We start from the raw sequence: 24679 nt of genomic DNA on the forward strand, positions 1-24679 counted from the left end.
GCACACACACACACACACACACACACACACACACACACACACACACACACACACACACACACACATGCACACACACATATATAATTACTGGGTGGCATGCAGAGAGTTCAATGAGGGGAAAGCTCTTTAAAGGCGTTGCTTCCCTCTCCGTGGCAGAGGGTCAGAGGTTGCTGTGGGCTGATCAGTATGGGACTTATCAGAATGCAGTGAGGGGCGGGGCCATAAAAGCCCCATTCAGCTGTCAAATAATCATTAATTTATCAAGTGTATGTGCATGAATGTGTGTTCATGCTTGTGTTCATGGGGGTACTAGATCATCACTGAGTCGCTCATACTGATCTTCACACTGAAGACCAAATGTAATAATCAATGACTTTGATTTGCTTTAAAGTGAACATTGCACTGGCTATTAGACTTACTCATTTAAAAATCCATATCCTATCAATAAGCTTTATTAATCCTTATTGTACTTGTGTGTGGGATGAATAGCTCTACAGATAACACGCCAGGAATCCCATCCAGTGCGCTCAGGTGTGAAACCATCTTGTCAATACACTTATCTGCAGACTACATTACACATTCAATCACAGCCGATCTCATCTGAGATGGCTTTTCCACCTATAATAAAGCACCTGGAATTAGTTTGTGCTGGATGCAACCGCATGAGATGCTTAGAGTTGTGTTAGCAGCAGCTTCAGCTGACCAAATATATCACACGTGAATCCACTGCTGTGTTGTTGCCCTTTTCTTGACACATTTCCTGAGCACTTACATTTCACTCCAGGCACTTATTTCAGAGCTTTGTGCTTTTCTGATGTTGCACCATGTGATGAATCTTAAGTAGCCCACTAAGCATAACCTGACATATAAGAGGCCAATCATACACATAGGCAATTCAAAGTGCTTTACAGAGATATGAGAAGAAAACTTTTCTTTTTGGACTTTAAAGACATGAAAGGAGCATGGAGTGAAAGATATCAATCTGAATCTTCATATGTCCTTGTCTTAGCCTGAAGCTGTAAGTAATCCTTGAGTAATTCCTCGTCTTCCTAGAGAGCTTTGGGCGGGGTTGGGAATTTCCCGATGTTTTGGGCCTGTAAAGCCCTTTGTGACATTGTATTTGATATTGGGCTATAGAAATAAAGTTGTCTTGACTTGACCTGAGTATTCATTCATTGGTATAAAGTTAAAATACAAGTTGTTGCATAGAGTGAAAATGGCAGCTAACCTGATGTTGTTAAAACACGCAACATGTGGTAAGAGTGACTTTCTGTACACTTGCCAAAAAACACACAGGTCTTGACAAAGTCTTTGTAATTTCTTCTTTCTTTTCTGAGAAATGCCACCTGATGTGATCTGAATACAAGGGGAACCCCCAACTCCTCACGTTCAACCATCCATCTTCACGTGTACTTCTTATTTTCAGAACATTCCGTCCTAATGTAATGCACATATTCACCATTCACCAAAAGCACCCCCCTGTCCCCCACCACACACACACACACACACAGTTGCAACTCCTCCTTCTCTTCCTCCTCCTCCTCCTCCTCCTCCAGCGCCACCATCAGAGCTCACTCATTGAGAGCCAGTTGCCGTGAAACAAGATTGGAGACTGAAGTGGCGGGAATCCTCTGATGGGCAAAAGGGGGAAAGATGAGAGAGTGTGGCAGAGAAGAGACACTGACAAATCGAGCTAACTGAGCAACTCGGAGTGACAAAGAGAGAGTTGATGAGAAAAGAGAGGGAGAATGAAATCAGCAAAAAAAACGGCGGAGGAGAGAGAGAGAGGGAGGGAGAGGTTGGAACTGTCACGTTAAGAGCCACTTTCCTGTTTTCCCAGGCTTGTGCTCATGTGCAGCCATCATCACAGAGCTCATAGAGCTGAACTGCAAGAGTTGGACAACCTCCAGTCAAAGTCGCGGAGCAGCCAAGCCTGCTATTGTGTGCATGTTTACACATACTATAGCTTTTTTTCCTTGATGGAAAGTTATTTCTAAAGTTTGCATCAAATTAATTTGATAGCTTGGACAGTTGCATAGGTGGGCCAGTGCCTCTGTGGAGTGTGTGTGTGTGAGAGTGAGAACTAAGATCCATTACTGTCTGACCCATATTGTAACTGTGCCTTTGTCTGATATGTGAAAAGATATGTAAAAAGAGTTTGGAGCCCTAATATTGATTATTCTGTGTACAACATTAGGATTGAGTTGAGTTGCTCAGAATTCTACTGGAAGCCATTTGAGTCCTTGAGTTTTACCCTCATGGATTCCAGGGTGCATCCTAACAACCACTGTCATTTGTTTTGGAATGTCTGCAATTTGTTTTAGCAAGATCACACCCATAAATAGCTGGCATACTCCAAGTGACAGTGAAGTAAGACCTGTAACCAAGACATTTGGCATTCACCTTGCCAAGTGTTTTCATGGGGGACACCACTGATTACAGATTTTCATGTACAGTACGTATGCCTGTTGCTTATGTTTTGATATTATTGCAAGACATTTTCTGCTACATTCTATTGCCATTGCCATTGCCATTGCCATTGCCATTAGTGTAATATTCCAAATGATGTATTGACGTATTGCTCAGTCACTGATTTTGAAGTCCCAGCCATAGTGTTTGAAATGACCAAAATGCCTTGTCCCAATATGTTAACAAGGAAAAATAGAAATCATTTGAAGAATAAGTGTTGTCTTTTAAAATTTACAGTGCATTTGAAATGATTGGTTGGCTGGGTAACTTCACTGCTCACTTTCAGTGGGTGTGGAAACAGAAATAAGGTGATCTAGTACCAGAAAATAGGCATGGACAATATCACTGAATGGATCCTTCAACAGCCATAAAATAAAAGCATGCCTGAATTTTGCCACTCAACGTATTCTTCAAATAGCCATGAACAGAATGGCCCTTAAATCCCGTAAAGCGCCAGAAAGAAAGAGGTGCTTTAGATCCAAATCCAGCCATCAGGCACAGAAGAGGGCTTCAGCCTGTGATCCTGTGATTGATGAGGGCCTTAATGGGGCACTGCAGAGACGAAAAGGCAGGGAGGAAATGCCTCCCATCTCACAACCACTCATTAGCAAGAAGTGCAGGACACGATGGTCGTTAAACAACACAGGGACAATGTCATAATGTGAACGTGTGTGTATGTGTTCAAGCATCCTAGCACACGTGTCTGTGCAGATGCATGCTTCATACACACGTATGCATTTGTGGGGATGTATAGTCTTTGAGCAGTAGAAATGTGCACCTGCTTGCACACGTGTTTGTGTTTATCTGTAAGCGCGTGCATGGATGTGTATGCGATGTGAAACTCGGGTGCACTACTCTACTAATGGGAGCATATTCGATAAGAGACACTTACAGCACTCAGCCAGACAATAATGCAAACACACATCCATCCTCTTGGTGTTTCTATTCCTGCTGCCTGCTTTCTTGGAAAGCTAAATGGAGCATTAGCAGATGGTGTGTGAATTTCAGTAGTGTTTTTTATTCCCACAGTGGGAATAAAGTCGTTTATTTTCTATGTAACTCGATAGCAGGAGAGGAAGAATAGAAGAGCTGGTTGGGAGATTTTACAGTACAGACGATCCATATCTGCAGGAAAAACAAGATTAAAGTCTATATGAACTCATCTGCACTGTCTCCTCACCTCATATGAACTGCTGCTATTTGTTAGAACACAAAATGGGATGCGCTTTAATTCATAAATATGGCAATTATTGACTTGTTCATTCATCACTTTTTGTGTTTCCCCGCAACGTGCACTTGGAATGAGAAAGTTCAGCATTTTTCCTAACTGCCTGAACGTGAATCATGGTGGGTATTCAAGTGCTCCAGTGGCCTTTGAAGTGGAGAAATAAAGAAGGAGTGAGGAGAAAAAAAAAAAAAAATCCACCCGCACATTCCCTCCTTTTCCCAATCTCTTTGTGTCGCTGTGAACTTGCTTTCCTTGGATGAGACACAAAGGCTCCTGAAGAGAAAGGCCTCCGAATCACTGCGACCGCCACACACAGATCCTTTCACTGGAGCCAGCCGTTGGAGCCACAAGCCCAATGCCCTCGTTGCTCTGGTGTGTGTGCGGGTGTGTGTGTGTGTGTGGGGGTCTACATCCCCACCTTGTATAATCTATAGCTTCTCCTTCCATAGAAAAGAATGTGAACACTATACGATGCAGTCTTCCATTGATCTGAATGACAGCCTTTGTTTCTGGGAAAAGCTGCTTGCTATCATTCCTAAGTGAAGTGAAAAGCTCTGTCATAATTAATTAATATTGGAATTGCAGAAAGAAAATGGTGCCATATTTCAATAAACCAGTCCCCTGACAGATTACAGTTAAATTAAGCAAAAACTCATTTGGAAATGACTTGTAAGTACCACTAAGCTAACTGGCAAAATGGGGGGGGGGGGGGTATTTTGACTAAATAAAGAACTACAATAGTGAGCACTTTCCATTTTGACATGATCTAAGCAGCTGTGTGATACCTGTTAGGAATGTGTTTGATGAGAGTAGCACCTTGTCTGTCTGACGATGAGACTAACACCTTCTTCACCATCAAACGTATCACCTTCTGAGTGATTCTAACACATCTCTCATTTTTACTGCTGTGCATTTGATCCCTCTGCCTTGCCTACAGTATAATGTATGCCAAGTGTATCCCAAGTGTAAAGTAGTAAAGTATTTCACTTTTATCACTATTTTCATGATTAAATTGAGAGAAACGAGAAAGAGTGCAAGTATGTCTGTTTCCTGAACAATGCACTCTAAAAGTGTAAAAGTTATTATATGTATTTTGTTCTCAATGAGTTTCTGCTAAAGTGTTGTGAAAACATCCTAGTTCACTTCCTTGGCTGTGACCCCGGTCAATCCCACCCACAATGCCCCAGCTCCGGAATGCAAGAAGAGCAGGCGGGACTCCGCTGCCGGCAGCATTCCATGGTAGAGCCGAGAAACAAAAGGACTGCAAAGACAGGGGAGGTGAAAGGATGAAAGCAGAGGAGGAGGAAAGAGAGAAGGGAGGTGAAGGGGAAATGATATGTTGGTGTGGCGGGAAGGAGGAGGTAGAACATAAACCGAGGTGGAGCACGAGGTGAAAGTGGGGAAGGTAGGAAGAGCGGAGTTGAGTTGCGGCCCGTTTGTTTGTGTGTGCATGTCTGTGTGTGTGAGAGAGAGTGAGAGAGAAAGAGAGGCTTGTAAGCTGGATCTCTCTCCACTTCCCATGGTCTGTCCAAACAGAAAACCACACCAGGTCCCGTTCTCACACAAGCACTGCCCTCAAACATCCGTCAACTCTCATTACCGTCCACGCCGGATTCTCAAAGAGAGCTGGACGGGCATGATGAAATTGGGGTCACAGTGAATTTGAAGGCATGTGATGAGGGCCATTAAGTTACGGGGTGTCTTGTAGAGCAAAGACCTTTGTCTCTCTGTGCAAGTGGCATCTCACATTTAAGGCCACTCACATTGTTGCATATGATGCTGCTTGACAACATCAACTAAGCAAAAGGCTTCAAAGGAGGGGAGCCGCCAATAAATGATCTTCTTAACTATGCTTTGATCTTTTGGAGAATATGTAAATCAGTACATTTTGCAAATTATAGAATATAGGACATAATTCAAAGCAAGAGCAACAAAAATGTATTATTTCATTTTATCTGCCAGGTCTGCATCCTTGTCCAGATTCAGACCAAATTGCACCTATTGTTTGTCATTTGATAAATATGCTGTGAATACGTTGAATTAATATTGGTGTTTTATTTTTTGATGAACTGGCAATAAATATTGAAAAATAGATACAATGTTAACGAATCATTTAAAAACTGAGATTGGCAGCAAATCCCCCCTCCACCAAGTTTCATTAGAATAAGTTCTTAACTTTTTGAATTATCCTGCAAACAAAGAGACCTGCAATATTACGTCCTTGGTGGAGATAATTAGAGTGGAACAGGAACTTTGCAGCCACAGGTTTATGTTGATATGGATGTAGAAAAGCTTTTTCTGACTAACTGAAATTCATTCAGATTTCATTTTCACAAATGGAGCTCATCGCCATGCACAACACCATACACAAACAAACAAACAAACAAACGCACATGCACATGCACATGCACATGCACACGCACACGCACACGCACACACACGCGCACACGCGCACACACACACACACACACACACACACACACACACACACACACACACACACACACACACGCACATGCACATGTTTGTTGATGAGAGGGAGTCCCCGCCCCGACCCCCAAGACCACAGTGCACTGTGGTGACCAACATGTGCCAAAGGTTGAGGTTGGGCTTGGGGCTTCAATGTGCACGTGAGTTTTGACCATGCAGCTTCTCTTCTCTTCTCCTCTCTTCTCTTCTCTTCTCTTCTCTTCTCTTCTCTTCTCTTCTCTTCTCTTCTCTTCTCTTCTCTTCTCTTCTCTTCTCTTCTCTTCTCTTCTCTTCTCTTCTCTTCTCTTCTCTTCTCTTGACAGAATGTAACCACAGGAGGCGAACTTCAACAAGCTCAGAGACAAAGCATGTCCTTGAAAGGATGGATTTTCCTGAAAATGGATGGATTTTCCACGTAGCTCTGAGCCTCACGTGGCTGCACGCAGCTATGGGCAGGCATTGCCTTGAGGCATCTGTAAATGTATTTGACTAATCAATACAGTGGAGGTGTATCAGCAGGGTGTCAAAGATCATAACCACGTGGTGCTGTTGATCTGTAGAATACCTAAACCATCAAAATAAATCCGAATCAGATCAGAGTCAGGATTTTAGAGAAACAACTTGCGATATTTAAAAAAAAATGTTTTTACAATGCATATGGGCCTGTCCTGGGAGAAATTAAACCTTTTAAAAACGTTTAATAATGGCAGCAGAAGCGATACAGGGATAGTGACACTAAAAACATCATTGATTACTCTAAAAAAACAACTCTCAAATGCATGATCACGCTGAAAACAGTTCTGATTACAATGAAACCACATCTGATGACGAGGAAAATACACTATAACACTGAAAACAGTTCAGATCACACCCAAAACAATTCCAACTACCCTAAAGCAACATCACTAAATAGCAATACAGGTCTTTCACATCAGCTGCATTTGGATACATCTATTCTGAACATCATGAGAGGGGGGCACTGGTTTAAATTTGATGTAATACTTTTTATTGCAAAGTCAGCTGTTTGATGTCCTGTCAGAGAAAGACTGGATTGATTTTGATAAGAGTTCCCAGGGAGAGGAGCTGTTGCAGATGAATAGTGATGTTGTAATGTCAAGCACTTTGCCACATACTGACCCAGTGGCAACGTCTGCTCCCATATCAGCAGCATGTGGTGTGCACACGCATACACTATAGATATATGCATCTGCAAATTATTCTGTAGGATTGCTTGCTCTGCAGATGTAGCTGACATTGTTATGTACTTGGAATTTACATGTGTGAGGAGGCGCATCGCTATGCACACACAGACACGCCCAAGACACGCACTGTGTAAGCCATCGGAGGGATCGCTCTCCCTCCCTCCCTCCCTCTCTCACTCTCTGTCTCTCTCTTGCTCTCTCTCACTCTCTCGCTTCACAATATTAGCTCATTACTCACTAGGCTGACCAGACTAAAGGCCTGCTTCACATGGCATGAATGTCACCCGAAATGAGCACTGAGAGAACTCAGAGGGACAGAGGTTAGACTCTTACCTCGTGTTCATCAGGGCGTGACTAAGGACCAGGGGAAATCCACAGCAGCCAGAGAATAGGAGGGACTAGAGAGAGAGAAGATGCTGGGGTGTAGTAGCGGTGATAGGCATCTCTACATCTGGCTCAATATGTGTGATTGGGTTTTCTCATGCATGTGGCTGTATGTGTGCATGCTACACCACATGGATGTGCTATGAGCAGGGCTATGCACATATGCAGGCATGTCTGTGCTGTCACTGCATTTATGTCCGATCAAGTGTATGTCTCTGCAGACGAGTGAGTGTGTATGTGTGAGATGGATTGAGAGAAAATGGGTGTATATTTAGGTTGGTCTCCAATGCAGTGGGACTCCACACTGCAGGTCTGGCTGCCAGCCAAACTCTTCTGTTACCTTGGAAACATGCTGCAGCCTGGCATCTAAGGGGAACAACCCAATTGAACCATTTTGGCCTCCTTGTGTCAGTGGGGTGAGCTCTCTCTGGCCCATATCACACTGCGCAAACACTTCACACAGCTATACACACATTCACATACCTGTGCCCCCTGTCGGGCACATGCGCGCGCACTCACACACACACACACACACACACACACACACACACACACACACACACATACACGCACACACGCACACACGCACACACGCACACACACACACACACACACACACACACACACACACACACACACACACACTTAGATGTCACATTTCATTTAGGAAATGCATGCACACAACTTTAGGGATACACATAATGTGTCACTACACCGTATCCTAGTTGACACCTGTAATCATTCAAGACAACTCAGACATTGTGTGAGTTGAAATGAAAAACAAACAGTAAAAACTAGGAAGTCCATTATCTCTCAGGATCTGTCTGTGATGGTGTGGAAACCAATATGAGACAAGAGTAACTTCTGCGAGAGAAAACACTGTGGTCAGTCCTCTGATGAAAGAGGAAGGAAAGAACCTTGACATGGTTGACCTCTGGGACAGCAGTGAGCGTGCTACCCTCTGGACGTAAGAGATAAGAAGCCTTGTTTTCTATGCAGCTTTCACCTTCTCTGCTTTACTCCTTTCATTTTAATATTTGAAATGCGTATGAGTGAGAGCAAAATGCTAAATGAGGTAAGGCAAGAGGGAGAATGGAAGGTATATAAGAACATCTCAGAGTGTATTATCATGCTTATACGATGTCCACTGAAGGAGAACAATTGCATTTCCTAACAGTTTTTTTTTACTTTCACAGGATCAAAGCATCCCTTACATGCTGACAGTTGTGTCAGTATGTCAGGGATGGAAAAGGATAGATGATGGAAAAAGATACAATGTTTCCACTGTATGGTATGCTTATCGACCCTAAAGACTAATTTTACAGCTGCAGGCCATATTCTGACCTTGTTTTCTCTACTTATGTAAGAGCGCCCTCTTCTGGTTCATAAAATCCTCCATGTCCTCTATAAAGCCTGTTCTAATATCTTTATGATACAGAGATAATAAAAACAAATGTGCCAGGCCTTATGTTGGATTTGATTAAGTTGGTTGATCTGTCCAGCATATTTTGTATACATATTCTCTATAAATGTATATAATAATATACATATTGTTTTTTCTTTATTCATCATCTTGGGAAAATTATGTGTATGCACTGAAGCCATTCAGCCAGAGATCCAGTGGGGTCTTTGAATATCAGATATCATAGCTAACTCATTCATTTTCCATGCATTTTGATCTTATTTATTTAACCTCCAGACATCAGGGGGTCAACATGCAGCTGTGCTTCCTTCATTCTTCTTATCTCATTCTTATATTTGTGAACATGAGCAGAAAAAAAGCAGAGATCAATAAATGATAACAAAAAAAGGAACTTGCACGTGGGAAAGAGGCAGTCTGCTTCCAGTAAGACACCCTGCAAGCTTCCTCTTTCTCTATAAGTCAAACTGCTTCTTTTTCACTTTCAAAACATCAACAATCCTCTTCCTGTTTTTATGACATTCAGCGCACATACACGTAAATGCTGTGCGAACACACAAAAAACCCCTCTGGTGTAACCAGACACATTGACCTCACTTCCTGTAGTAATATGTCAAATTGATCTTACATGCAGAGGCCACCAGACATGTGGTGAAGCTGGCAGTAGTTGTTGATCTGATACTCTGACACTGTTCTCATGTTCCAAGAGACATGATTCAGAGACACATAGTTATTGGGATTGTGATCTCTCTCAAAGGGCTTTACAGGCCCACAACAACAAACGACCCACAACCCTGCCCAAAGCTCTCAAGAAAGACAAGGACACACCCAAAATACCTTAACGTATAAGAAAAAGGAAGAAACTTTGGGAGAGGCAATTCAAAGAGAGATTCCCTCTCAACATTCCCTCTGTGTGTGGTCTCCTCTTGCAGCAATTACTTCATCATTACTGCATCTTTATTGCACAGAATCAATAAATGCTTTGCGTTGCAGGATGTTTTCCCATTCCGATAGAAGACAATCATGTAGTTGCAGGGGATTTATGTGGGGGATAATGTGGAGGATAATGGCTGCAAGTCAGCACATCCCAAAAATGTTGTCTGGGTTCAGATCAGGCCAGTAGGACGTTCAAGGCAGCGCCTGTACAATTTGCATCACCAAGTGCTTCTGGGACGACTCCAGCTATGTGCGGCCTGGCATTCTCCGGTTGTCTAACTAACATATGGAACAATGAGGTGATCCACAATCTCATTCTTACAATGCTCTCCATTCAGCCCACCCTGCACAAAGGTCCTGCCTGCATGGTGGATCCCTGCCCACACCATTACACTGGGCCCACCACATCTGTATCCTGGACAAAGGGATTAGCCTGCCTCTCTATCCTCTTCTACACTCTCAAGGCTGGATGTAATTGAATCCACTAATGCCCAGTAACCACATGCATCCTACATCCCATAACCACAGACATTTGACCGATTTTGAAAACATTAAACATGGTTTGTGTTCTTTCGTATGTCTTGTATTCTTGTTCAACTTAATGTAGATTAACTAGGGGGTGGTTAATTTCATGAGCTCATTATAGTGTCAAAGCTGTCACTCAGCAAAGTTTATCATATTCAGATATTATCTACAGGCGTTTACCTTTTAAGAGATATAGCTAGGTTTTACCACATATGGCCTTGCCCTCGGCCTAATATACAGTATGTTGTAAGAGTTGTAGTTGTAAATGTGTTGGATATGAGAGCCATAGTCATTGTTGTAAACATTTGAACCAGGAGGTTGACATTGATGTCATAACTGGCTGTGTTTTGTTGCCATTTCCTTGTTTCCCTTTTCACCCATTTCCATTACTTGTTCTCATTATTTAAAAAAAGGAAGCAAACTGAGAACAGGAGAGGCCCAACAAGGGACCCTGGAGGGACAGCATTATCAAACTGACCTATAAAGAGGAAGGAATTACCAATAGCATATGTGTGAGGTTCTGTGGGTGTCTCTGCTCTGATGTTTACACTTTCCTTTTGCTGCAACAGTAAGATCGGGGAACTTCAATCTAATTATAACCCAACCTCTAATTCGATATAATTTTAAACATATTCACGAGCCATCAGATGACCCGTAACACACACTCTGGATATTTGTATGAACCATTTCACACCCCTGTGAGTATCATTGCAATATTTCTCCCTGTTGCGTTACAGTAACTTGATAAGGGTTATAAATATTGCGCGACATAGATCAAATGTGACATATGTACGTACATGTCCAGCTCCCTAAATCAACTCCAAGATGGATTATGTGTTGCCATCAAACCTTAAGAGAGGAATGTGATGGCTGTCAATGGGCCAGGTCCCCAGTGAGCTGTCAGTGTGAATGTGTTTGTGTGTGTGTGAGCCTGTGTGTGGCGACAGAGACCCTAAATGAGGGCAGGCCAGCATGTCCTGTCACTTCAATTTCTCTGCTTTGCTAACTGTCTCTTCTGGATTGTGAATGTGAGGGATACCAGCCAAGCTCTCACTTATGTACACACACACACACTCAAACCACAGTCCCACAACAGAAACGCCACCAACCTCAGCTCCCCCTGTTGTCTTTCAGCCCAGCGTGGGTCTTGGCCCAGCAAACAGAGCATCTTTCACGGGTGGATGGCGGCAAGCACAGCCCTGTCAGCAACATCAGCGCCAACCAGCTGACGTGGAAGACTGATAGCAGGGGTGCACTTAAACATGTAGGGACAGTTGCACCATATTGTCTAGACACTGGGCTTTTGCCACTGACACTCAGGGACTTGGATTTGCTGTCAAGTCACTCAATATGTCATCTTGAGATGTTAAATGAAAATGGATGAGATGGAAATTCAATGTTTGCATGCATGTTTGTTGCAAATAAATACAAAGCCCATATTTATTTTAAGCTTGCATGAATACAGATCCGGGTAGAAACAAATGTTATTTTTGTGGGTTTTTGTGGCCCCCACTATCAAAAATCTTGGGACATTTTGAAAAGCACTTGTGGTCACTGTGTGAGATTCAAAAATCAATACAGCAGCCAGCGGAGAACCTGCTGCTGGAGGTCTTTGCCATACGGTTTGACAGGTGGTTTCCCGGGTTGCATGTGAAACCTTTTCCACAGTTCCTGCTGATCATGAAGGTCAATGATGAACTAGGTGCTGTTTGAAGAATGCACCTATTTACACTGTGTTAGCATCTATAAACGTTATACATACTTGTATAACATCCACATTATCCCAAAGTGATTGTGAATTTTAATTGTCACCAGGTTTTACAGAATCAAGCTGGGACCACCGTAGCAGGTGATGTCATGCTCCATTTGCCGGCAGTAAAATAGTTTCTTGCGGTTAATGCGTGCAGAGCATCAGGAGTCCTGAGTCAGCTGTCCAATTTCTTCCCTGAGTGCCACACAGAGCCAGAACAGCATCACAGGCTATTGATGCAGTTTATCTATAAAGCAGCAGGGTGAGAGGATTCCTAGGGGTGACAGAAACATCACCCTTGAGAAGCCATTAGAATATAGGCCCTTCATCAGAAAATGGACAGGCTTTGCTTCTTCCACTAGATGGCAGCATTTTCCTACATCTAGTTCACAGTGGTTTGGAATAATGATGATTACGAGCAACAGCTGCGTGATTCAACCTTCAAATCACATGGTAATATGTGTGTATGTGTGTGTGAAAGAGAGAGAAGGGTTTTAAAGAAATTATACCATTATCAATGTCATCAAGCAGCCTTCACAACAAAGAGAAAGTGGGACCTTAAAGGAAGGAATTTCCCAGTGTAGGAATACAGTAAATTCTATAGCCGCGCACGTGTCAACATGGTCATAACTCTTTACATTTCATTAGCAGAGCTTGTAAAGCACAAACACTCCTTTCCATGGAGATTCAGTGAATCTACATACTTGTCTTTCTGGGTAAGCGTCGTTACTGTGCTCTCACCATGTTAGCAAAGGGAGATAACTCTTATCATTGATGGGACAGTTGTTAGATCTGAACATGCAATCTGCTGAGAGCTGCAAAGTGCACAGGGCTTACAGAAAGCTGATTCTCCTTAAATGCTTTTATAAAAACGAATGAACAACTTACAGATATGAAAGCATAAGAATGTCATGTTCAATCACGGACACAATACTGGTCTTTTCATTTAGAATGCTACATCTTGTGATTGAACTCATGGAATCTCATGGCCATGTTTTTATAGGGAGTTATTGGCATAAAACAAGCAAGCTTCTTCAACACTGCTCTACAATTTACAGAAATAAAAAAGAATCCAGGTTCAGATCAGTTTTTGTCTTGTTTCCAAAATAACAGATTTATTGTATTCACAGTGTGTTTTGAGACTTTCCAGGTTGACTTGTATTGCTGCCACCATGTGAACACTGCCATCTTCACACTTGTCACATTGAGAAAATATCACCTACCGAGCAGCTATTCTTAGAGATCCACCACATCAGAAAAGACACAACTCTACTACAACAGTAGTTGTTGACAAAACACAACACACCGTATCCATTGACTTGGAAGTCCTCCGGGAAATATAAATCCAGTTCTGCAACAGGATACACTTCCAAATCTTTGCTCCCTGTTACACCATGATCTGAATATCTGGACGGGCATAGCGGTGACTCAGCCTCATGCCACACAATTATCCCAATTAACACCAGCTACAGGGTCCGCTATATAATACAACATTGTGTGGTTGCTGCTTTGGATTCAACAGGTGTGAGAGAGATGGAGGAATGGGGGAGAGGAGGAGAGAGAGAGAGAGGGAAAGAGTGATGGAGCACGGCCTTGCGGTTCACTTTGTAACACGACTCTAGTGTGACTCCCTAGGTCGTCACTCCTCATTCCTTTGTTTGATATTTGCCTTGGCACGAACCTGCGGTGTCATAAAACATGCATCCTGAACATAACTATTGTAACTTCATCAACCTATCATTGAACCCTAATGTCCCCCTCTCCCTTCAGCCACCTGTGCTGCTTTCACAGCTCAATTTGTCATTGCAGTCAGCTTTTTGGAGAGGATCTGCCCTGCAAGCACTGCGATCAAAAGAGGCATATGCCGTCATAGATCAGAGGGCAAACTCAGGTGCCCTTCCCTTCCTTCCAAATCATCACAGGTGGTCTCAGCAGTGGGGTAATCAGCACAATGCCAGCGCCTCTGCAAATCCAAGTAAGTGCTGTCCGTCCTCTGATACTTGTTTAGTATGATGAGCCAGTCACATTACCAGTTGTTTATTCTGTCTCATCTATTTCTGTATCATCACATTTAGAAATGATGGGACGGTTTCAAACGTTGAGCTGCTTCCTCATATCAGCCATGTTCATTACTATTCCAAACATCCGAGTCCAAGTCCAAGACTCTGTCTGACTGTCTATACATCATCAGAGAGATGACAGGTTCCCCTAAGGTCCCACAGACACACATGATACACTACCTTTTTCTTTTTTAAATAAAATGTTTTATTTCCCAGCCCTTTATTTTTAAGGATTGGATTTTCAGTTCATCTTGTCCTGACATAAAGGTCTGAATATGTTGTCAACCTGCTACCAATTGCTTGCTCTCTCTCTATCTTTCTCTCTATCTCTTGCTATCCATCTGTGTTTGTATATGTTGTTATATTTGTTGACATAAGAATTCATTATAAGATTGTTTCACTTAAAATGATAATTGGAAAGGGCCTGGGGCATCTGACAGCGATTCTTTAATTTCTCAATTCCTGAATTTCTTCTTCCTTGTTATTGAATTTTGTCACGAAACTAAATGAGCCAATGTTGTTGGTCAAATATGCTGATTGTTTTTAACAGGAAGTACAGAGACCTATACCTACTTGCATTCTTGCACTTTTTCATTATTGCACTAGTTGGGTGATTTCTGATTTCTGATTTCTGATTTCTGATTTCTGATTTCTGATTTCTGATTTCTGAGTCTTGTTTTCTCATGCTGTACTGTAACTGTTGCACAGTAATTTCTCTCAGGATAATAACATTTCATCTTATCTTATCTTATCTTATACTGTTTCCGTGCTATAAGTCTGTTCATTAGAAGGCTTTGACTGTGGTGCGGCATGTCAATCTGAAACCTTATCTTTAGAACCTGTCTTCACCCACTCCATCAACACTAGCACTGCTGTAAACCCTCATTCCTTCACTCCAATCCACTTTCTAACCTTTCTATATTAAGGTTTGCTGCCTTCCTCCCCCTTGTTTAAACAGGAGAGTGAGCGATGGTATACGTATATAATTCATTCAAGCTGGACAGGCATCAAAGGTATTCTGTTGTACATTACACAAACAACATTACTGAGGAATCTGCAACTGCTGTTTCAGTTTAATTGACAATTCAACAACACAACTGCAGAATCTAATATTCAATATCCACCTTAAAGTCTGTACTGTATGACGTGTGAATTATGTACTATCGATGTTTGGGGATACTTGTCTGTTGACTAGATGATAGCTTGTAAAAATATAATAATCATGGGGACCCAAGTTTCAAACGCCTCCAGTTTAAAGAGAAAATGGTTCAAAGCTCACTCACTGATGAAAACGACTCTGTCCCTTTCACAAGGTGTGTTTGGTTATTGTGACTTTCGGACAAACACCCGGGTGGGTTCCTTGAAAAGCCACATTTTCAAGCTTTGCAAAGGGTATTCACATGAACTAAATGATTGCGGATAAAACCCACAGTGCTCACACATCTCCTGAGGTTGTGCAAATAAATGACAACGGTATCAGAATAATGTTGTTTTATAGATAATCTCCTGGAACGTTGAGGCTGTGTGTTTATATCAATGTGTTTCGATGTTGCACATGCCTTATACACATTTTGTGCAATGTGTGTCTGTGTCTGTGTGTGTGTGTGTGTGTGAGTGTGAGTGTGAAATGGAGAACGACGATACAAACATCACCATCTGTCACGTCAGGAGTCTTGTCAAGAATGGACTGGAAAGATGCAGTTTCTCACGCCTTAGAACCCAACACCCAGTATCATTTATAATGATAAAGACAATCGTTTTTTCCACGGCAGGTGGTAACATTACATTAAAGTCCGTGTGAACATATCTGCAGTGTGCATGTGTGTTTTAGTTTCACTGAGTGACATAAAGACAAAGTGCCGGTAAACAAGCCAAATTATGGAAACATCATGTACAGTCTATTAGTGCGTGTTGAGAGAGTGAGGTCACACAGCTCCCAGCAGCTGTCAGATGGGGTTCAGATGCAGTTTGGTCAGTGATAAGAGGGACAGGAAGACTTTTAATGTCATTTCACACACAGCTACATTTTACTCAGGCCTCCTGACAATTTGGCCGTGGCTCGGAGCAGCTGCACTGTGAAAAACAACTGACAGCAGTTTAACAGTTAAATGATGTAAAGATGTAAAAAAGAAATGTAAATGATGAAAACTACTTAACAAAACAAAAAGTTTTTGCACAGATTTTAAGTAAAAATATGTTAAAGTAAGAGCATTTATGAGTGATGCTGATAGATTATTGAATTCTAAACACAGTAAAACATAAGACGATGTGTTACAGTCAGATTTACTACACAGATACACTACACTACACAATGTTAAAAATAAAGGTTGGTCATTCAAAATGTAGAAGGAAAACATTCCTGTTCTATTCAACAAATTCATTTGATTTTAAGGTACAACATTTATTTATTTTTACTACAAACTAAACTTGTGTTTAAAAGTGTTTTTTTTTACGTTATATTTGAACAGTAAAGTACTACTTTTCATACTTTAAAAGCTAGTACATTGAATTGGATTAGGTGTGTGATGAAAACACTTTTGTCACTTACATATACATAATATATTGTAGCATACATAGTTAGAGAAATCTCCCAGCATGCCTTGCAGCAACAGACAGACAGTTGTAATGTTTCTCCTTCTCATGTGGCTAGTTCCTATTACTATGACTGAGTTCTCTGGTGTTTATGTCTGTCTGCCTGCCTCTCAAAGTTTTAAGATGTCATCATAGCTGTGTCGCAGCCCTGGGTGAGACTGTATGTGTGATCACAGTATGTGTGATTTGTCACTTTTCTCTTTTCCAGTCCATTTGTCATAAAAAAAGTAACTAGGCTCTAAATAAATCAAACGTTTGTGAGACTTTCTCTGCTTGATTTTGTCAGGGACCTGAAAGGGATTCAATGTGGTTTAGTGTGAGATATGCAGTTTACATGGAACACATCATACAAAACATTTGTTGTTTTTCTGACAGTGGTGGAAAAAACAGCCAAAGACTCAACAGCAAAAGCTATATTACTATACATTGCTATTCGTTACCATTACCATTTGGTACCATTATTACATTGCAACAAGAAAAGCAGCATGGCATTTATTTCTAAAACTCTGGTTTGTGTAAGTTAGATATGGTAACCTTAGATCTATGCACAGGCATATAGTCCAGAGAGAGACATAAATACACACTGTCTTTGAGATGCAACACACTTCCTGGTGTTGGATGTCAATGCAATGAGACGGATATAAAAATATTTTCTTTCAAATAGATGCAGGACATCCTGATAAAGTTGGCTGGTATAGTGAAAGAATCATTAACTCTTCTTAAAAGCTTATTTTTGTGATATTACTGAGCAGTTTGTAAAGAAGAAAAATCAATGTCTGTCTTATTTAGATGATCTAAAGCTTGCTGGCTGATTACCCAGAGTTTTTATTGAATGTTATCATAGCATTCAAACTTAGTAGTGATATTCCAATCTGACTGAGGATATTTATTTGCCAAAGTCTCCCTAATAATGGTAAAAACTTCACAAATGCTTTATTCATTCCGACGCAACTACGCATACGTATTCTGAGCTTGAAGATACCTTGGTTGATAAATTAGTTACAGCTGAGCTATCTGTGAAGAACAGATACTGCTTTGGAAACGTCAGCCTCATTGGCCCTCGTGATGTGGGGGTGGAAACTGTGAAACATCAACTGGAGTTAAGAATTCCTCCATTTTGTTTTGCAGCAAATTGTCGCAGTGGGAGGAGGAGGGGGAGTGGAAGAAAAGCTTTCTCACAAACTGTTGAACCAATGCCATGAACACATTGGTAAATGTAATACTTTCCTAAAATGAATCTTTACATGATTGCCGTCTGTACGGAGCTTGGCGCTTGTATCTGCTCTGTAATTCAATTCCTACGGGACTGTGAGGCGATCGGTGGTACTGTGATGGTTCAGAAAGTTGGGATGGACTCTGTCTGGCGCCCCAAAGACGGCTCCGCACACATCATGGGATGTAAAAGATCCAATTTGACATGACCCAATGTCTGCGGTGACAGCGTAACATGATGATCACAACCTCTGTAACACACTCCACAACATGACATAAATCATCCATCTGAGGCAGCCGGGCTGAACCTCCTGCAGAGATGCTATCATTTTATTGGACTTCAAATAGCATTATACATCACTTAATCCATGCAGTAAAAAGTTGTAGATATCACAACTCATAACAGTGTTTGATATCTTTGATCTGTCTGTGTAGCAACTTCTCAACACAGCTGGACATATATGGTAAATAGTAAGATTAGTAAGAAATCACGTTTTTTGGATGGTTGTTCCAAAGGCACCACCACTTCATGCGGAATTCACAACATGATAATGACATTAGGAGCTTTTCGGAAACCCTGCAACCATGATTAGCCAGGTGGACATGTTTGCAGTGACAGACACCTCATTAACCCCCAACAACCCTGCTGAGGCACAGAGGCGAAAACACCAAAGTATCTGTTTCTGTGTATCCTTAGTCCCAGACGCGTGCACGCCGGTGCCCCAAAATAACTGCGATGGGACATAGCGTTGAGTGACTTCATCGTGAGCGAAGCAGTGGTCAACACACACACACATATACACACACCCCATTTGGCCTCTAATATTTGTCGCAGCACCCGAGTGGATTTGTTCGTGTGAGTGCCCTGGTTTGAGTGTTTTCATGGCTTCATGTTCAGGGTCATGGAGGTATGATTCACGCTGGGCTGCTGCTAGATCTGTTTCAGCCACCCACCGTCCAATCGAACTAACAGCTGGAAGATTTTACACCATGATGAAGTGTAACTGACGTGCAAAATCTGGGAAGCTGACTCTTTTGCCATCACAAGGTTACTTACTCCTGCTGCTTTAGTAAACAAGACAACAACATTGAAAATTAAAGGTAAAGGAAATTTATTTTATTTATTTATATAAAGCCCATTTAAAAGAGTTCCACACACTCGACCTCCATGAGCCTCACCAGCAGGGATGAAGCAGAGCACGAAACTGATAAAGATAATATAGATTAAATGGGAATCGTCTAAACTTGTTTTAGGGAAAGTTATAGGATTAAAATGGCTGAATTACATGTTTTTAATCACATAGTTTTTGAGCCAGAAAGAAAGAAAGAAAGAAAGAAAGAAAGAAAGAAAGAAAGACAGAAAGACAGAAAGAAAGAAAGAAAGTCAGAAAGAAAGAAAGAAAGAAAGAAGAAAGAAAGAAAGAAAGAAAGACAGACAGAAAGAAAGAAAGAAAGACAGAAAAAAGAAAGAAAGAAAGAAAGAAAGAAAGAAAGAAAGAAAGAAAGAAAACAGTCTTACTTTTCTAAATTGTATATTATATATTATATGTATCATTGGTTCATTTCCAAATCATCTATCTGGTTTCCATAGTAAAGAGCTTTCTGAGAAAAAGATCACTTACTGAGTATTTCCTCGTGCAAGATGCAAGTGTTTCCTAATGCTGACATCAAACCACAGTGTGGTAAGAGTAGATGTGTGTCATGCGTGCAATGCGTAATCAGAGAGTGTCAAACCAGTATGTTAAAGTTGGGCAATATAAACATTTCTTCATTCATCTCAGGCCAGTTTTGAAATGGTAAAATATTACTTTATCTGACCTAAAACAAGATGTGGAAAAGTTAAACTGTTAAGTTCTGTGCTAAATCCCACAGAAAATTATTGACATACCCATAGTTGCTCCAGTCTCAGAAGTCATAAATGTCATTAGTAATAAAGTTTGGCATTTGTTGCATGACTTACTTAAGATTTACTACCTGTATGAAAGGCCAAAGTCGCCATGCACGGCCGGTATGTTAAATGAAGTTGCCTGCAGTGTTTGCAGATGATCTACACTGTGAGTGCTGTGACTGCTGAGACCACAGATTAAGCTGTGGAGCACTTTGAGCCCATGATCCTATACTGTATCCATCTCTTCTTTGTATGTATATGTGTGTGCGTGTGCATGAGTGCATGTGTGTTTTGTCCACATTATTAGCGACAGACATCCTCTAAGCACAGTTAAGGAGCCTTACAAAGAAATGTGTCTGTTTATGAGTGACAGTGGTGGGCATATGAAACTTCATGTTGTTGCTCTTACACGTATAGGTCACACACAGGTGTGTGTGCGACAGATTGTGTGCCTGTGTGCCTGTGTGTGTGTGTGTGTGTGTGTGTGTGTGTGTGTGTGTAAGGGTGCCCTTTGCAGAGGCAGCTTGTAATCAGCTGTCAAAGTGTGCAGTGTCCCTGTTGTAGCAGCCTGGCAGGGAAACACAGTTCAGCTCTCTGCCCCATGTCAACTTGATGATCCATGCAGCAGCAGCAGCAGCAGCAGCGAAGGCTGAACATATTGATTAACTGCGTCCTTATCTGCCATATGCGTGGTTGGGTGAACGTGTGTCTGTGACTTTGTATGTTTAATTTACTTGTTTTCCACTGACTGAATTGGGAACAAACTGAAAAAGGTAAGAAAGTTCATATCAAATACGGTACAGTGATACTACAATTTGTTGTGCTGCTTCTACTGCTGTTATAATAACAAATCCTAAATCTAACCTCATTCTGAAAATACATACCAAGATCATGTATAAAGTTCCCCTCTTTCTATATAAAAAATTATCTCCATAATATCCTACAACTGTATGCGCAATGTCATGTACAACGTTTGCTTCAATAAAAACAAATTGCAAATTGCAAAAAAAAAAAACCCCAAGATCTTTCAGTGTGAACATTAGACAATGTACAGAGAGTCTGAATTTTAACACCCACCAAAAAATCTACAGAAGTAAAACTAAGTTAAAAAATAGTTTTGGGCTGTTTAAGGGTGAATGTAATTTGCAAGAGGTATTTAAATTGTTTAACATGCATGTACTGCAAAAATAGATTTTACAGTGAATAAATGAAATTATGGAAGATGGATTTACATTTAATACTGTTTTTTTGCATTGCGTTATCTATAATATGAAGTTTTGACACTTTTAAAAAATATAAATATAATACTCTTGCATTATATTTATATTGTAGAATGTTGTATTGTTGTATTGTATATTTTACATTTAACACAACAAGATGTCAAACGGTATACAGTATATCAAATTATCAGTAATGTGATATCAAATTTTGTTAATTCATTTAATTTTCTTTTTCATTTAAATGACACATTGTTTGATTAATATTAGCTGCAATGCACACACAAAAATTGGAAATAATTTTTACAAAACATAGTTATCTCTTTTTGCACATTACGTGTAATCTTTTACATATGGGTGTAGTTACACACATAGTAAAGCTTTTTTATTTCATTTTTGGGATTTCTTTGTTATTCATTGGAATTGATGGTAAAGAAATTTACATTTTCAGAAAAAATCAGATTTGTGAAAAACACTTCACAAAAGATCAATATGTTGTTATTGTACATGTGTTTGCTTTGTTAGAGATGATTTATGTCTTTACACAAACTGAAACTTTACAAATGCTTGCACCGTGTGGATCCTATTATGTACAGAAGGTGATTTTATGTGTGGTTACAGATGATTGAGCTGGGCCTCGCCGATGGCAGCCTGATCGATGAGCTGATGGAGCTGACGGCGCAGAGCATCGGGCAGCTGGAGATCCAGGAGCACTTCAACATCATTAAGGAGATCGGCCGTGGGAAATATGGCAAAGTGCTGCTGGTCACACATCGTTTCAGAGGTACGGCTGCACTTCTGATGACCTTTTCCCTTTTTACTGCAGCCATGTGTGCCAAGAAAGAAAGAAAGAAAGAAAGAAAGAACTTGTCCCTTCAGTTGGTGTAGATCCCTAAAAATTAAATTCAAATCTTCTACTACTACTGCTGATAACAATATCAAATATTATTATGATTATTATTATTGGCCTGTATGTCAGCTTGTTTATGTAAGTTTAAACTTTAAATTCAGATGTCATCGCTTTTTTGAGTTACGAAAATAAAAAATAAAGTTGCTATTATTAAAAATATTGTTTTAGATAAACACTTATTGTTGTAAGTGTTTATGTAAGAGTTGCCGGATGAGGAGTGGCATGAACATGTGAGATAAACTGTGACATGGTATTAGTTGGGAAGGTTGGAGAAAAGACAGAAACATGTGTTGCTGGGGATAATATCTTGGCGGGGGATAATACTACCTGCTGTGTATGAATAGGATGTGATCATATTAAACTAAACTTTCCGGACTGATGATGTGCAGGAACTCCCATGGCCTTGAAAGTGATGCCCAAAGCCTCAACAAAGCTGCAGGGCTTCCTGCGAGAGTACTGCATCTCCTTACACCTTTCCTGCCATCCCTGCATTGTGGGACTCTTCGGCATCGCCTTCCAGTCTAACGAGCACTACTGCTTTGCGCAAGAGCTTGTCATTGGAAGGGATCTGTTTGCTGTCATCCAGCCCAAGGTAAATCTACCGGATGTGTGTGGACTAACACAGACAAACATGGTGGTGCAGTTGGACTTAGCACAACTCTGCCAAAGACCAATGTTTCTTAACCTTAAAATCAGATCATAAAATCATAACCTGCAAATACGTTTTGTCCAGATTTTTAGTTTTGACTTTTACTTGATAATGTGACTCACTTCTGGACATCCATAAAAACTGTGATCCACCCTCACCCTCCCCACTGCTGCTATTCTATGACCTTGATCCATGTTTGCATATACCACTAAACATTTGCACCCTCACATTAAAGGCTGCTAATCATTATTCAGCTTTTTCTGATCGTTTCAGGTGGGTATCCCTGAGACGTCTGTAAAACGTTGTGTCCTCCAGATTGCCAGTGCTTTGGAGTTCATCCACAGCCACTGCCTGGTCCACCGTGATGTCAAACCCGAGAATATCCTCCTGTTAGACACTAACTGCTGCCAGGTTAAACTGGCCGACTTTGGCCTGGCCCAGAAACGAGGCACCCTAATACGATTCATCACAGGTACCCTCCCTTACATGGCCCCAGAACTTTGTACCATGGCCCTGCCGGAGGGCCAGAAGGAAGTGAGTAGCCCTCCTCTCAGTGTGGAGCCCAGCCTGGACACCTGGGCCTTCGGGGTGGTGATCTTCTGCATCCTCACAGGCTACTTCCCTTGGGAACGCTGTTTGGACTCGGACGACTTCTACCAGGAGTTTGCCGACTGGTGCAGAACAGAGGAGAAGCCATATGTGGACGAGAACATTCCTCCACTGTGGAAAAGGTTCACTCCGGAAGCCATGGAGATGTTCAGTAAGCTCCTGGCTCCTGATGCAGAGAAGAGGAGCACAGTGGGGGAGGTGAGAGAGTTTGTGGAGAAGGACTGGCTTATAAAGGCACCGCAAACACCCACAATTGAAAAAGTCAGCAACACAAAGTCCAGCAGGAGCAATCCATGGCACAGGGAGGTGGGAGAGCACCCGGACATTTAGACTCACTGACTGCATCGTTGTCTTTTGTAGCATGCGCAGTACATTTGCATTGATGAAAACATTTGGAGGCTAATTCATAGTGCCAAAGTTACCATGTCTGTAAGGCAGAAACTGTTATACTAACATGTTCCTTCATTCATTGAAGTGTTTGTTATTGGCCTCTTTTGCGTTGACAGAGGCGTTACTATGGTGTTTCCTTAGATACGTGTGTATATCAGCTGTTTCCAAGATGCAGCATCTGTAAAATCCAACATCATTTTCACCTGCATGAAATTAGGGTGAAATGGATTGTATTGTTGTTTTAAATTATATTATTCCTTAAAATGGGATTTGTGTAAATCACTCGTGTGATTAGTTTGTCTTTTGTATAGTATTTACGTATAGTATAGTTGTAACCCACTTTATGCCCTGTAGACACTTAAATACAGCTTGGGCCTCTTCTCAGCTACACAGTATCTCTGCACCCAGGGGTTGTAATGTTTTTTGGACTATCACCATAAATTATTGGCCTCTTTATTAATGTAATGGGAAAATGATTTCTAATTAGAGATAAATTCCTAAGCTAAAGACAGGCCTAACCACGGCATGGAGACTTTGTATTGTAGTATTTGTGTTTTTGTACAGTCATTGTGTAATAATTGACTCATTTCTTAAATAGTTCATATATGTAATATATTCCCCACACAGTTATGAGGTTGTTATCCAGTAGGACTATTTACACAAGGAAATTAAAGGAATAAATAAAATTCACCCCTCAGTTTTGCTTTTTATTCTCTCACATATCATGACCTCATTGAAACTATATCCTTATCCTCAGCTAGATCCATGT

The 24679-nt window shown here is 41.1% G+C and overlaps 1 protein-coding gene across 1 annotated transcript; it reads left to right on the plus strand.

Moving 5' to 3' along the window:
* Positions 1 to 21973: 21973 nt before the first annotated feature.
* Positions 21974 to 24210, plus strand: LOC143007802 (serine/threonine-protein kinase SBK1). The gene is made up of 3 exons (XM_076159262.1): positions 21974 to 22136; positions 22652 to 22854; positions 23185 to 24210. Exons 1-3 carry the CDS (start codon positions 21974 to 21976, stop codon positions 23848 to 23850), a joined length of 1032 nt encoding a protein of 343 aa, XP_076015377.1. The 3' UTR covers positions 23851 to 24210.
* The last annotated feature ends 469 nt before the right edge of the window (positions 24211 to 24679 follow it).

Source organism: Genypterus blacodes, unplaced genomic scaffold (genome assembly GCF_046128005.1).
Source record: "Genypterus blacodes isolate CSIRO-AG114 ecotype Tasmania unplaced genomic scaffold, CSIRO-AGI_Gbla_v1 ptg000094l_1, whole genome shotgun sequence".
NCBI lineage: Eukaryota > Metazoa > Chordata > Actinopteri > Ophidiiformes > Ophidiidae > Genypterus > Genypterus blacodes.

What these genes read in the sequence shown, in the direction of transcription:
- LOC143007802 (XM_076159262.1), top strand. Translation starts at nt 21,974, where the DNA reads ATGATTGAGCTGGGCCTCGCCGATGGCAGCCTGATCGATGAGCTGATG. An exon ending in GGTCACACATCGTTTCAGAG is followed by an intron (nt 22,137 to 22,651) that starts GTACGGCTGCAC and finishes GATGATGTGCAG; the next exon opens with GAACTCCCATGGCCTTGAAA. An exon ending in TTGCTGTCATCCAGCCCAAG is followed by an intron (nt 22,855 to 23,184) that starts GTAAATCTACCG and finishes TGATCGTTTCAG; the next exon opens with GTGGGTATCCCTGAGACGTC.